This window comes from Carcharhinus amblyrhynchos, chromosome 8, assembly GCF_965287045.1.
Source record: "Carcharhinus amblyrhynchos chromosome 8, sCarAmb.v2.hapA, whole genome shotgun sequence".
Lineage (NCBI taxonomy): Eukaryota > Metazoa > Chordata > Chondrichthyes > Carcharhiniformes > Carcharhinidae > Carcharhinus > Carcharhinus amblyrhynchos.
The window spans coordinates 96,242,178-96,257,109 of NC_137331.1; the positions used below are offsets into that span (position 1 = coordinate 96,242,178).

The 14,932-nt window shown below is 41.9% G+C and overlaps 1 protein-coding gene across 3 annotated transcripts in view; it reads left to right on the forward strand.

The window, feature by feature from the left end:
- Positions 1-14,932, forward strand: part of map3k22 (mitogen-activated protein kinase kinase kinase 22) — a 116,487-nt gene that overhangs the window by 52,800 nt on the left and 48,755 nt on the right. For all 3 annotated transcript variants that reach the window (XM_080194540.1, XM_080194543.1, XM_080194541.1), the window contains exons 4-7: positions 685-725; positions 1,485-1,584; positions 4,833-4,946; positions 7,260-7,371. In XM_080194540.1, coding sequence (XP_080050666.1) covers positions 685-725; positions 1,485-1,584; positions 4,833-4,946; positions 7,260-7,371 — 367 coding nt within the window. The remainder of the gene's footprint in view (positions 1-684; positions 726-1,484; positions 1,585-4,832; positions 4,947-7,259; positions 7,372-14,932) is intronic.

Consider the following 14,932-nt stretch of genomic DNA (forward strand, 5'->3'; position numbering starts at 1 on the left):
TGGGAATGCTGAAAATGGAGGGGAAGGAAAGATATAAGAACATAAGAAATAGGAGCAGGAGTAGGCCATCTAGCCCTTCGAGCCTGCCCCGCCATTCAATAAGATCATGGCTGATCTGTCGTGGCTCAGTTCCACATTCCCACCCTCTCCCCAAAACCCATAATCCCCTCTCTTATCAAAAACCCATCAACCCGCATCTTAAAAATATTTAGCGAGGTAGCCTCCACCACTTCAACGGGCAGAGAATTCCAGAGATTCACCACCCTTTGTATTTGGCATCATGCTGGAGGTGGTGGAAATCATGGCGAATGATGTGTTAAATATTGAGGTTAATGGGGTGGGAGTTGAGGCCAAGGGAAACCTTCTTGTGGGGCAGGAAGGGACTCATCTCTGCTGCCCGTACCTTCACCCATCTACTGCTGAAATCCTAATCCATGCTTTGTTATCTCCAGATCCAACCATTCTATCGTTACTTTGTTTCCCACATTGTAACTTACCTTCTTGCTCATAAAACATTACCACTACTACCTATCCGAGTACTCTGCTCCAGCTCTATGATCCTCTGAAAACTTTGTGAGTTATTGTTGTTGTCCCAGCAATGATGATTCCCAGTGCATTTGCAACCTTGATGAGACCATATAAAACATTTTTTTCTATCGTCTGATAATTTCTCTGTTTTTGTAGAATGAGGTGAGGATCAAGTTCGAGCATGAAGGAGAAAAAAGGCAAGTTATATTTTAGATTATTTTGTTTCATTTAATATGATTTTGACCAGATCATTGTTTGCATGGATTTATCGGTTTTGACTTTTGAGTGGAAATTTGTGGAAGTAAATCAGTTAGCAAAATTAAAGAAGGAATCGATTGTTTTTTTGAATACCAATGCGTAACACTGCCTGTGATACTGGCCTCAACTGGTAAAGCATTAGAAGAGCTACAGTTCACTTCACCCCAGTGCTTGTTCAGGGGTGGCCAATGAGGGGGAAAGAGGTAGAGGTGGAGGAAAGGAATATGTCTAGTATTACCAAACTTATCGTCAAAAACATCTCCATGATGTAAAGGATGAAGTGGATACTAATCAGGACAGGATTGGCATTGCTCATGATTTCCTCATCCAGCTTGTCCACATAGATTTTTCCAGAAGTCAAAGCATGTGATTAATCTATAGTTAATTTATCTCTGTGGAATGTATACAGTCTGTTAAAATCACCAGCATTCAGAAATGTGGAAGTGTCCACATTAAAAAAAGGTCTTCTTCATCTGTATCTGCAAAAACTCACTGTATTGGCTTACATTAGAAAGAATGACCACTTGACCAAGACCTAGAGGGTGGCTGTAGTTTGAGATACCAACAGGGGAAGAGAAGGAGAACATTGATTGACCTTAAAGCAATGTTAGATTTCCAAAAGCTCTTGCTTCCTCATTAAGGGATTAAGGGGATTGGGAAACATTTATGTAATCTCAGGATTTTCTTTTTGATTAAAGGATCATGCAGTTTTCCAGACCAGTAAAGTGGAAAGACATGCTACAAAAGGTCAATGATGCCTTTGGACAGCAGATGGAACTACACTTTATTAATAATGAGGTACACTTTTCTGCTTGATTTGTTAGTCATTAGCCTTTTTCACAGTATGTGGAGTATATGTGCAGTCACTATGGCAACCGTTGCACTGGATGGTCAAGAATGTCCAAAACAATATTAGCAACAACCAGTTTGTAGATATTTACTTCACTCCTTGGCTCTTGTAGTCTTGGCTCCTTGGTTGTTTGGAAGACCCAACCACGTCTTTTTATAAAGAACAAAGAAAATTACAGCACGGGAACAGGCTCTTTGGCCCTCCAAGGCTGCACTGACCATGCTGCCTGACTTAACTAAAACCTCTTACCCTTCTGGGGACTATATCCCTCTATTCCCATCCTATTCATGTATTTGTCAAGACGCCCCTTAGAAGTCACTACCATATCCGCTTCCAGTACCTCCCCCGGCAATGAGTTCCAGCCATCCATCTGTAAAAAATTCTGCCTTGTACATCTCCTTTAAACCTTGCCTCGTACCTTAAACCTGTGCCCCTACTAATTGACTCTTCCACCCTGGGTAAAAGCTTCTGCCTATCCTCTCTGTCCATGCCTCTCATATTCTTGTATACTTCTATCTGGTTGCCCCTCAACCTCCGTCATCCCAGTGAGAACAACGCAAGTTTCTCCAACCTCTCCTAATAGCTAATGCCCTCCGTACCAGGCAACATCCTGAAAAATCTTTACTGTACCCTCTCCAAAGCGTCCAGATCCTTCTGGTAATGTGGTGACTAGAATTGAACATTATATTCCAAATGTGGCCTAAGGTTCTATAAAGCTTCAACATGACTTGCCAATTTTTAAGCTCAATACCCCGGCTGATGAAATCAAGCATGCCGTAAACCTTCTTGACTATCTTCTCCGCCTGCATTGCCACTTTCAGTGACATGTGTATCTGTACACCCTGGTCCCTTTGCCTATCAATACTCTTAAGGGTTCTGCCATTTACTGTATATTTCCTATCTGCATTACCTCACATTTGTCTGGATTAAATTCCAAAATATGTTGCTATGCAGTTTCTCTGTATGCCATCTTTGATGCCATAGGAATGCAAGGAGAAAGAAAGAGGTGGCAGTGCTAAGGAAGAGAAAGAAACATAAAATGGGGGAGAGAGAACCCTGAGCATTGGAGAAATGCAGCTGAAGGAGAGAACAAAACACAAAGGGATGAAGAAGGCAAGCAGCGTAGCCAGGGTGGACCACTTGACCTCCTTCAGTGTTGTATAGATTATTATTCTATGGGTGAAGGATGAGGCATTCTTGTCTTTCAGACTTGGCAGATTGCAAGAGTTCTGAAAGGCTGAGTTTCTCTATGGACCCAGTGTTGAAAGAGTTTGAGAACTAGTGATTATATTAGTTTGGTGAAAATAATTGACGTGAGTGGACATTTGTGTTCCTATTGTCAACTTGTGCCAAAGTTCAAATTGAGAACTACCAGAGTTCAAAGTTAAGGGATTTTTATTCAAAAGAGTGAGGTTTGCAAGTATTCTTTGCTCTTCATTCTTCACTCACCTGAAGAAGGAGCGACACTCCTAAAACTTGTGCTACCAAATAAACCTGTTGGACTTTAACCTGATGTTGTGAGACTTCTTACTTTGCAAGTATAGTCATGGGTGGTTTCCAGGATGGTAATTGAAGAAGTAGGCTTTCAACAGATTTTGAATTTGGACTGTGCTGTAACATGAAGGAGGAGCTCAAATAGAAAATTGCAGAATGCAAGCATGCAATAGCTGAGGGCTGTGATTTGAACAGAGAACCAAAAAAGAGCGCAGGCTGAGTGAATGAATGATAGAGATTGTAAGGCAGAGTGTTGGAGGAGGGTGAGAAGTGAGGTGGATTTGAATGGACTTAAATGATTTTGTGAAAGGAAAGTTATGTTTGACCAATTTATTGGAGTTCTTTGAGAAGGTAACAAGCAACGTGGATAAAGGGCAACTTGGTGATATGCTGAACTTGGATTCCGGGAAGACATTTGACAAGGTGCCACATCAAAGGTTACTATGCAAAATAAGAGCTCATGGGGGTTGGATTGGTTGGCTAACAGAGAATAGGGATAAATGGGTCTTTCAAGAGTGGAGTAACACAGGGATTAGTGCTGAGGCCTCAGCTATTTACAATTTATATCAATGATTTTGATCAAGGAGCAAATATACGCTTGCTAAATTTACTAATAAGACAAAGATAGGTAGGAAAGTAAGCTGTGAAGTGCACATAAGGAGCCTGCAAAGGGATACAGTTGGCTTCAGTGAGTGGGCAAAAATTTGGCAGTTGTGTGGGAAAATGTGAAGTTGTCCATTTCGGCCAGAAAAATAGAAAAGCAACACATTATTTAATTAGGGAGAGATTGCAGAACTCAGAATACAGAGAGACCTGGGACATGAATCAGGAAAGGTTAGGATGTAGGAGCAGCAAGTGATTAAGAAGGAAGAAATGGAGCATTGTGATTTATTGCATGGGGATGGGAAGTTTTGCAAAAGTTGTACAGGGCATCAGTGAGACCACATCTGAAGATTTTTCTCCTTATTTATATGAATGTATTAGAAGTAGTTCAGAGAAGATTCATTCAACTGATTTCTGGGATGACAGTTTATATTATGAGGAAAGGTTGAACAGACTGGGTTTTTTTAGACAGTCTGTGGGAGTTTTAGAAGATTGAGAGGCGATTTTATTGAAACATATAAGATCCCAAGGGGAGTTGACAGGGTGGATGCTGAAAGGATATTTCCCCTTATAGGAGATATTAGAACTAGGGGATGCAATTTAAAATAGTTTTGCATTTAAGGCAGAGATGAGAAGAAATTATTTTTCTCAGAGGGCCGTAAATCCTTGGTATTCTGTTCTCCAGAGGGTGGTGGAGACGAGAACAATTAATATTTTTAAGACAGAGGTAGATTGATTCTTGACTAACAAGGGAATCAAAGTGAAATATGGAATTGAGGCCACAATTAGATCAGCCATGATCTCATTGAATGGCAGAGCAGGCTCGAGGGACCAAATGGTCTACTGCTGCTAATTTGTACGTTCATATGAAAATGAGGAATTTGAAATCAGTGCACTGGGAGACAGAGTGGGTGATGATAATTGAGTGGGATAATGTGCACAAATATGTCCAATTAGTAAAATTCTTGTTGAATTCAGGTTTGTGTAGGATGAAATTCTGTGGGGACAGTGCTGGGACTGTCAAATCTGGATAATTTCTAGTTATGCACTGATCTCCACATTCTTTGAACATTGTGTCTATTCATAAATTACCATTCAGCTTCGCACTCCACTACGATGTCAGAATGAATTGGACAAAGCAGTCGAGCATTTGGACATCAATTCAAATATGAAAAGCCTGAAGATTTTGGTTATGCCGCGAAAGAACAGCCATGTGAGTTACCTTGAATCATAAATACTTGCACCTGTATTTTTCTTGAGTTTGGTTTAAAACCCTGTCCACAATTCTAGTTATTTGTGGTCCCAGCTCAGTTCAAGTGAACCAATTAGTACCCCAACTGAGTGTTTCACTCTTCCCTGAGTACTGCTGCTAGTACTCCATGAATAGAAACCCATTCTTCCTACATCACTCCTTGAGCCATATGTTTAATTCTCTGATCTGTTTGACTCTTCGTCAAGCAACATGTTGCTGAGGTAACAATCCCAACCTGATTACATTTGATATTCTGCATTTGATCCCTAACTCCTCAAGTTCCCTTAGCAGAATATCATCATTCCTGGTAGTAATTATGTCATTGGTTCCCATATGGAGCACAGCAACTGGATCCTTCCACTCCCTTCCTGAGAAGATACCCTTAACCTGGCACCAGGCAGGCTACACAATCTTCAAAGTTCCTTATAGCTGTTCCAAGTATCTATCTCCCTGCTATCGCAACCACATTTCTCTTCTTCCCCCACCCAGTTGAATGATATCCTTCGCCATGGTGCCATGGCCAGTCTCCTCATCCATCTTTCAGTTATTCTCCCCATCCCACGGGTAGCAAGCATCTTGTTCTGCCTAACTTAAGGGGTATGATTGCCTCCTGGAACAAGTGTCCAGCTAACTCTCCCCCTCACAATGTCCACAGCTCAGACTCCAGTTCAGCAGCTTCTAGCAATACAAATTTCTACATTTATATTCTAATCCCCTTGCAATAAACACCAACATGCCATTTGACTCCTAATTACTTGCTGTACCCTTACACCAACTTTTTGCACTTCCTATGTCAGGACGTTGAAATTCCTCTGTTCCTCAGTTCTGCAATATTTCACCACTTAAGTGGCGTACCACTCTTCTATTCTTCATGTCAAAATGGACAATTTCATATTTTTGCATATTTTACCACACCTGCCAATTTTTTGACCACTCACTTGGACATAAACATAAAGGGATATTTGCAAACTTTCTATCTCCTCTTGACAACTTATTTTCCTACCTATCTTCGTGTCAAAGGCAAATTTAGTTACCAGACATTTGGTCGCTACATCCAAGTCATTGATGTAGATTGTAAAAAGTTGAGGTCCCAGCATTGATCCCTGTCACACCCCACAGGTTATAGCTTGCCTGAAAGAGGCCTATTTACCCCTATTCTCTGCTAGGTACCAATTCTTTATACATGTTAATATACCATGTGCACTTATCTTATTTAGTAACCTTTGATATGCTACCCTCTCAAATGTATTTTTCAAATCCAAGTACCCCACATCAACTGGTTCCCCATTATTGACCTTGCTTGTTACTTCCTCAAAACATCCCCGATACATCATTCGTAACTTCAAGAATCAAGCAATGAATTATTTACTAGACCTATCAATCTTCATGTTTCAGTTGATAAACTTGCTTTCCTGTTCTGCTCAACTTGAGAGTTCCTCTCAAATTGCAGCCTACGTTAATGCTGAGAAGTACATCTATTGATGATAATCCAACTCTCATGCACTGGTAAGTTCAGTAAATATTATTAACCAGAACTCTGTGTTAATAATTGTACTGATACGATTCACTATCAGGTTCAGTCAGTGTCCTGTATTATTGACTGGAGCTGACTCAACATTACAATTGCCTTGTAAGGCCAAAATTAGAGATTCCTGTCAGTCAGCACCCAGTGTCTGACGTCTTCCTCTTGTTAATCTAGCTGCATTACCCTGTCAGGCACAGTACTCCTTCCCAGTCAATTGCTATTGACTATATTTCTCCTGTTAATGCAGCTCAGGTTTGGTAATTTCATTCTGTTTGCACTCATCTTACAATAAGCAATGTTGTTTTAAACAAATATTCAAAACAAACACCAATAAAAAGAAATTGGAACTCCAATGTTTCAATCAGTTGTTTTGTAAACAACTTAGTGAAAATAAATGTTGCTGCAAACCTTGTGCCTCTGAGCACACATAGACAATTGCGTATTGCTCCTGAAATCTGCAAATGAGGAATTACGTAACAGCAATGTACAACAGCATCAGTTTTATACACTTTGGTTACAAATGAAGGCAGAATGTCTCGGAATAGACACACCCAGCATCTGAAAGAGAAAGTCGATCAGAAATTGATCATCAGAATGCAAGGGTCTTTACCCAATGTGTTAACCTAACTTAGGCTAACTCAGCATTTTCTATCTACTCTGATTTTCAGCACTGGCACTTTGTCTTACGTTTATCATTTCTTCTGCCTGAACAATTTACTGTTTATTTTATGTCAATGCAATTCTGACAGGTGAACTATAAAACCACAGAGAAGCTGCCTGAAATTAGAATGTCGAAATCCATGGGAGACTTGTTGGGCTCATCGTATAAGGGGAATGAACGACATCGGAAACTGTCAACAGGTGAGACAGTTGTCACAACGCTGTTATATATAGTACCCAGCATAACTATAACAGTATTAGATTCCCATATGGCCCTCTGAGATTATTGAATAAATAGCTGAGCTATACTGAATGGAATAAGTGTGGTTCTAGAGATTGCAGCACGAGTGAATGTGGCAGATACAATGGGCTGAATTTGTTCCCAGTAGGTGTGTTTCCTGAGGTGCGGGGGAGGGGCACTAAAGCAGGATGGCCTCTTATCCTACCACTTCACTGCCTCCCCCTAGAGCTCATCTCCATATTCAAATCCATACAATGCGTTTGGCATGGGCAGCAGGGAGGGAGCAGGAAGCCTGATTTTTAACCTTGAATAATTAAAGAGCAGGAAGGAAGATGGAGGTTGCTCTTCTGGTCTGCCCTTTGCTGAGTGTGGGGTGGTCGCCCTTAGTCTGAACACCGCCACCTCCTTTCATTCCCACTTGAGCACTCTCTTAAACATCCCCCACCTCCCTACAATTGCTCATCTTTCTAACACTCCTAAAACCTCCTGGCCCAAGAACCCACACTTAATTGCTTGGGAATTCATGGGGCTTGGGCTCCGTTCCTCACCTGCAGCCCTGGCAGCTGCTATTGATGCCTTTCTAGTACTGCTGGGACTGATGGAGCTGCCAGAGGGCAGTGCCAGACGGAAATCCCATTCAGCCCTGCTCAGTGCAGTCTGTTGTACTTCATTGTTGCGGGGCCTGTTAGTGTGCAGTCAGTTAGCTCCACACTGATGTGGTTTCTGTGGAGGTGCGCTGTTCCCCCTCTGCCGCCTCCTCCCCATCCTCCCAACCCCATATTATTCAGCCCAATAGGCCAGAGTACCCTTGGGTTAGGGCATAGAAAATCAAGTGGGATTCTGTGTTTATGAACAGGATTGTGATGAACTTTGATTTCCCCCTCACTACTTTGTGGTGGAACTGCCTCCTTCTTCGTTAATAACAGCCACTTACAAGAATATAATTGATCTCCATGAAACATCACTCCAGCAAGGAATCATTATTTTTAAGGATTTAAGGTCCCCACCGCCTTGTCTTTGTCCAGTTTTTCCTTTGAATCCGAGTGTAAGTAGGCAATGTACTCTTGGGCCTATTTTCAAACTACAGTGTGACACCATTGGTATTAATAAGTAAGGCTGTTTGGATGAAGATGTTACATAGGTGCCAGTTATTGTTACTGTGGGGAAGACCAATGATTTCTCAATTATGTTTTTTATCTCTTTCGTAACCCCAGTTACATGTCAGCTTGTCAAGGGTGGCATGAAGGACCATAAGAGGTGGGGTGTGGGGCATACCTTGGAATGGGTGGAATGAAGAAGACCTCTGAGGTGCCATGAACCATGACCCTTTGAAAAGCTAGCCAGACTCTCAGAAATTTGCAGAGAAATAGAGTGTGCTTATCACAATAATTATTTAAAAAACACTCATCTATCTTTGGGGATTCACCCTCCATCTTTGTTTGTGGCCTCACCCTCCACCTTTCTCTTGGGACAGCATGGTGGCACAGTGGTTAGCACTGCTGCCTCACAGCATCAGGGACCTGGGTTTGATTCCCAGCCTGGGTCACTGTCTGTGAGGAATTTGCAGTTCTCTCCATGTCTGCATGGGGTTTCCTCCTGCAGTCCAAAGATGTGCCGGTTAGGTGCATTGGCCATGCAAAATTCTCCCTCAGTGTACCCAAACAGGCATCAGAGTGTGGTGGCAAGACGATTTTCACAGTAACCTCATTGTGGTATTAATGTAAGCTTTCTTGTGATGAATAAGTAAACTTTTTGTCATCTGATGGGGCCCACTTGCACCTTTCTGGAAACTGATGCACTTTATCCCAATTGATCTTCAAATGTGATGCTGAAACTCAGTAAGAAGTCTCATAACACCAGGTAAAAGTCCAACAGGTTCATTTGGAATCATGAGCTTTCAGAGCATTGCTCCTTCATCAGGTGAATGGTCACTCACTGATGAAGAAGCATGCTTCGAAAGCTTGTGATTCCAAATAAACCTGTTTAACTTTAACCTGGTTTTGTGAGACGTCTTACTGTGCCTACCCGAGTCCAACGCCAGCATCTCCACATCATGGAAACTCAGTAAGACTGTGGATGCAGGGACTGAGCGTGACAAGTCTTCAACCTCAGCTCTAATCTTTTCACAGCAGTGGAAGAGGACTTCAGAAACATTAATCAACACCACTACCAACTTTGTGTGGGACTGGACCTGATTTAGTTGGGTGCAGGAAAAGTTTCCAAGTGGTTCCTCTGGCATTGAAATACCAGCTGTGATTAAATGTATTCCTGGAGGTTTCACCACACCATTGCCCCACACCCGTGTGATCAGTTGGCCAACATGCCCATCCTTGTGACTCACTATCTTCCTACACAAATTGGAAAGCAAAAAAAAAATTCATTACCCAATTGGATAACGCTTGTTTGTCAAACAGCCTGCCCACTAACCCCCTCCCCATGCTCCCCCCTTCCCCCCGCTTCCCCCTTCCCCCCAACCCCCACCCTGTAATTTTCAATATTTTGATACTTGGTAAAAAGAAATATTGGAAGAAACTGACAAAAACAATCTTTTTCAATGTCCTAATGATTTTTCTCTAGAGTTGCACATTGCAGTCTCCTGGAGATTGAACTTCAATTCCTGGAGACTCCAAGCCAAACTTTCAGGGTTGGCAACCTCAGTCTAGAACCTTCCAGTATGAGTAAATTTGGGGCCAGTCTACTTAGGGAGGTGGTGAAGCTCTGAAATGTACTATTTTGTTTGGAGCTTATCTTGTGCTAGAGTTGATTTTAAATGAACAGATTTAGCCTCAAAGATTGACATTTGAGCCAAAGACTCGGTTTGTGTTATCAGAAGACTGACTCCAGTTCGTTTTTGTTAATCGCGTGCTTCCTGCAATATTGGCAGCTTAGCCTGACTTCCTCCCCTGGTTCCCACAAAGACGTGTGGACAACAAGTCCGTCTGATAGCGGTCCTGACATTGAAATGCCACTGAGTGCACGGTTTAACTCTTAACTAAACATTGCTTTACTAATTCTATTTTTGGGCAGGAAAGCACTTAAAACAAACCTTTCTGAATATTATCTACTATGTTTCAGCTGTAGAGTGGCCTGCTTTCTTTTTGAAAGGAAACAAAAAAGACTTGCAGCATCTCAGGATATCTCAAAACCTCAGAATGCTTTTGAAGTGTAGCCCCAGTTATAGTGTAGCAAGTATCGTAGCCAATTTGTAGACAGCAAGGTTCCAAAAACAACAATGGGGTAAATGCCCAGATATTCTGTTTTTCAGATGTTTGTTGAGTGATAGATATTAGCCGGAAGTCCAGGGAAAAGGCTGCTGCTCTTCTTCGAAATAGTCCCATGGGACCTTTCACTTGCACCTGAGAGAGCAAATGTCACTTCTGTTTAATACCTCCTGAGAAGGAGGAAGCATCCTGTTGTGCAGTCTCTCCTTCCTGGACCTCCTAATAGCATGGGCGGGGAGGACTGGAAGCAAGTGATATGCGACTTGATTTCTCCTAATATTTTAAAAATCAGCCTGGGGTCTCCCAGGAAAGCCTGTTCCTGATAAGCTAACATTGATTCTTCTGATCCCTCAGACTTGTAACAGTATTTTCATATCAACACTTCATATCAGAAAATGGTACGTCTGCACACAGGAGGAGAATACATGTTTCTGTTTAAGGATTATTTTCTTTAACATTTCCATTTAAAATAAAAGTCCATTAAAATTACTGATTAATTCTGGGTGTGAGTACATTGAAAAGTAATTTAACAAAAGAACATAAGAACTAGGAGCAGGAATGGTCCATTCGGCCCCTGAAATCTGTTCCACCATTAAATAAGATCATGGCTGATTTTTTCATGGACTCTGCTCCACTTACCCACTCACTCATCATAGCCCTTAATTCTTAATCTATCTTTGCCTCAACTGCTTCATTGGGCAGGGTATTCCACAGATTCACAACCCTTTGTGTGAAGAAGTTCCTCCTCAAGTCAGTCCTAAATCTGGTCCCCCTTATTTTGAGGCCATGCCCCCTAGTTCTAGTTTCACCTGCCAGTGGAAACAACTTCCCTGCTTCTACCTTATTTATTCCCTTCATAATCCCATATGTTTCTATCAGATCTCTCCTCATTCTTCTGAATTCCAATAGTATAGCCTCAGTCTCTCCTCATAAGCCAACCCTCTCAACTCTGGAATCAACCTAGTGACTCTCTTCCGCACCCCCTCCATGCAGTATATCCTTTCTCAAGTAAGGAGACCAAAACTGTACACAGTACTCCAGATGTGGCCTCACCAGCACCTTATACAGCTGCAACATAATCTCGCTGTTTTTAAACTCCATTCCTTTAGAAATCAAGGACAAAATTCCATTTGCCTTCCTAATTACCTGCTGCACCTGCAAACCAACTTTTTGTGATTCAGGCACAAGGATACCCAGATCCCTCTGCACAGCAGCGTGCTGCAATTTTTTACCATTTAAATAATAGTCCATGTTGCTGTTATTGCTACCAAAATGGATGACCTCACATTTACCAACATGAAGACAGGTCATGTTTAACTAATTTGGTGGAATTCTTTGAGAAAGTTACATGCTCAGTGGACAATGGGGAACCTGTGGATGTGGTGTATCTGGATTTCCAGAAGGAATATTATAAGGTGCTGCACCAAAGACTGCTGCATAAGATAAACATGCATGGTGTTACAGGTAATCTGTTAGCATGGATAGAGGATTGGTTAACTAACAGAAAGCAAAGCATGGAGGTAAATGGGCATTTTTCTGTTTGGTGATCAGTGGCTAGTGGTGTGCCTCAGGGATCAGTTTTTAAGGCAAGGATAGATAAATTTTTGAACAGTAAAGGAATTAAGGGTTATGGTGAATGGGCGGGTAAGTGGAGCTGAGTCCACGAAAAGATCAGCCATGATCTTATTGAATGTCGGAGCAGGCTCAAGGAGCCAGATGGCCTACTCCTGTTCCTAGTTCTTATGAACCCATGCTGCGTCTTATCAATGGGACAATTTATATCTAGCTGTCTTGCTATTTCTTCCCTGATGATAGATTCAAGCATTTTCCCTACTACAGAAGTTAAGCTAACCGGTCTATAGTTACCCACCTTTTGTCAGGTAACTATAGTGGTAAATTACCACTAATGCATTTGCTATTTCCCCCGCCATCTCTTTTAGTACCCTGGGATACATTCCATCAGGGCCGGGAGACTTTCTACCTTTAGCCCCATTAGCTTGCCTAACGCTACCTCTTTCGTGATGATAGTTTCTCGGTCGTCACCTGCCGTAGCCTTCCTGTCATCGATTTTTGGCACGTTATTTGTGTCTTCCATGTGAAGACTGACACAAAATACATGTTCAATGCTTCAGCCATTTTCTCATTTCCAGTTTTTAAATCTCCCTTCTCATCCTCCAAAGAACCAGTGTTTACTTTAGCCAGTCATTTTCATTTTATATATTTGTAGAAACGTTTGCGCTCTGTTTTTATATTCTGAGCTAGTTTACTCTTATAATCCATGTTACTTTTCGTGTTTTTCTGTTGACCTTTAAAGATTTCCTGATCTTCTAGTTTCCCACTAATCTTTGCCACTTTGTGTGCATTTTCCATAGAACCTATATCATCTCTCACTATCGTCCTGATGTCATCCTTAAATACGAGAGCTACATCAATTCTCTTACCTTCCTGTCTGTCCCTCCGAACAGTTTGATACCCCTGGATATTCAACTCCCAGTTTGACCATCTTGCAACCATGACTCTGTGTTGGCCACCAAATCATACTTGTTTGCAATGCCGTCAACTTATTTACCTTGTTTCGAATGCTATGAGAATTCAGATAAAGTGCCCTTATGTGAGGTTTTGTACCACCTTTTTGAATTCTAACACTTCCATCAATAACATCTCCTGAGTTCTCCTTCCTTTCAACTTTTTTCCTGATTTTTGATGTAGGTGGAACCTTCTCCCCACATTTTGCCCTTGCTCGGACTCCTTACATAGGTTCCCATGCCCAGCACAAAGATGAAAATACTGGCAGGGTACGTTTATGGTGTGTTTTGTTTTTGGAAAGATCTTAAAGGAGGACAGCAAAGACAACTAGAAATGGGTAATAAATACCAGCACTGCCAGCAATGTTGTCACGCTGAAGTAAATGAATGAATCAATTAAGGGTAGGAGATGTGAATCCTACCTTTGCCTGTTACAGCTCTGTGGCTTTTTAGGTGCTTCTTGTGTCAATAACCCTTCCTGCCAACCTGAAGCAGCAACACAGCCTCCTCTGTGTAAAGAAATACTTCATGGAAAATATCAACTTGTCCAAAACAGTTTTGCTCATATATTACTTCACATTGACCTGTGCTACTTATCACCCCAGTTCTCGGGAACAGCATTAGCTGCAGGTCATTAGCTGCAGAGAGGCTGAATAGACTGGGCTTGTACTCGTTGGAGTTTAGAAGGATGAGGGGGGATCTTATTGAGACGTATAAGATGATGAAGGGGATGGATAGGGTAGAGGTGGAGAAGTTCTTCCCACTCAGAAAGGACAGCAGGACTAGAGGGCACAGCCTCAAGATAAGGGGGGGGGGGGGCAGTTTAGAACAGAGTTGAGGAGGAACTTCTTCACTCAAAGGGTGGTGAATCTCTGGAATTCTCTGCCCATTGAAGTGGTGGAGGCTACCTCGCTAAATATATTTAAGACGCGGGTAGATAGGTTTTTGGTAGGCAAGGGGATTAAGGGTTATAGGGAGAAAGTGGGAAAGTGGAACTGAGCCTCTTCAGATCAGCCATGGTTTTATTGAATGGTGGGGCAGGCTCGAGGGGCTAAATGGCCTACTCCTGCTCCTATTTCTTATGTTCTTATGTCCCCAATGCCTTAAATTTAAAAAAAAGCTTGTTTCAGTCTTTAAAGATCCCTCTTCGTCCTTACTGTTTCTCCCTATTTACTTCTTTGAACTCTTGAACATGCTTTCTATATTTTACCGGCTATTAGCAGATGTATGTTGAGATGGTTACGTTTTACATTCTGGAGTTCGCTCTCAAAGTCCATAAACTGCTATATCTCCATCTAGCATTCCTCCTCTTACCACTCTTAGCCTGTTCTTCTACTTACTTAGCTCAAGGCTCATCTGTACCTCAAAACTATTTGCCCATCTGTACCTCAAAACTATTTGCCCATCTGTATTCCAATCCCTTTATGCCCTTACACAGTGAAAATCTATTAATTTCAGCCTTGAAAGTTTTAACTGCTCCAGTATTCAGTCAAAGCAGGCTGCTTGATTGGCATCCACAACCACCCACAATCCATCAACAAACATTCACTTCCTCCAGTGCCAATACAACAGTGTGTACTATCTACAAGATGCACTGCAGGAACTCACCAAGACGCCTTAGACAGCACCTTTCAAACTCATGACTGTTACCGTCCAGAAGGACAAGGCCAGCTGACACAAGGGAACGTGACTATTTGCAAGTTTCCCTCCAAGCCATGGAACATCCTGACTTGGAAATTTATTCCTTCACTATCACTGAGTCAAAATCCTGGAAT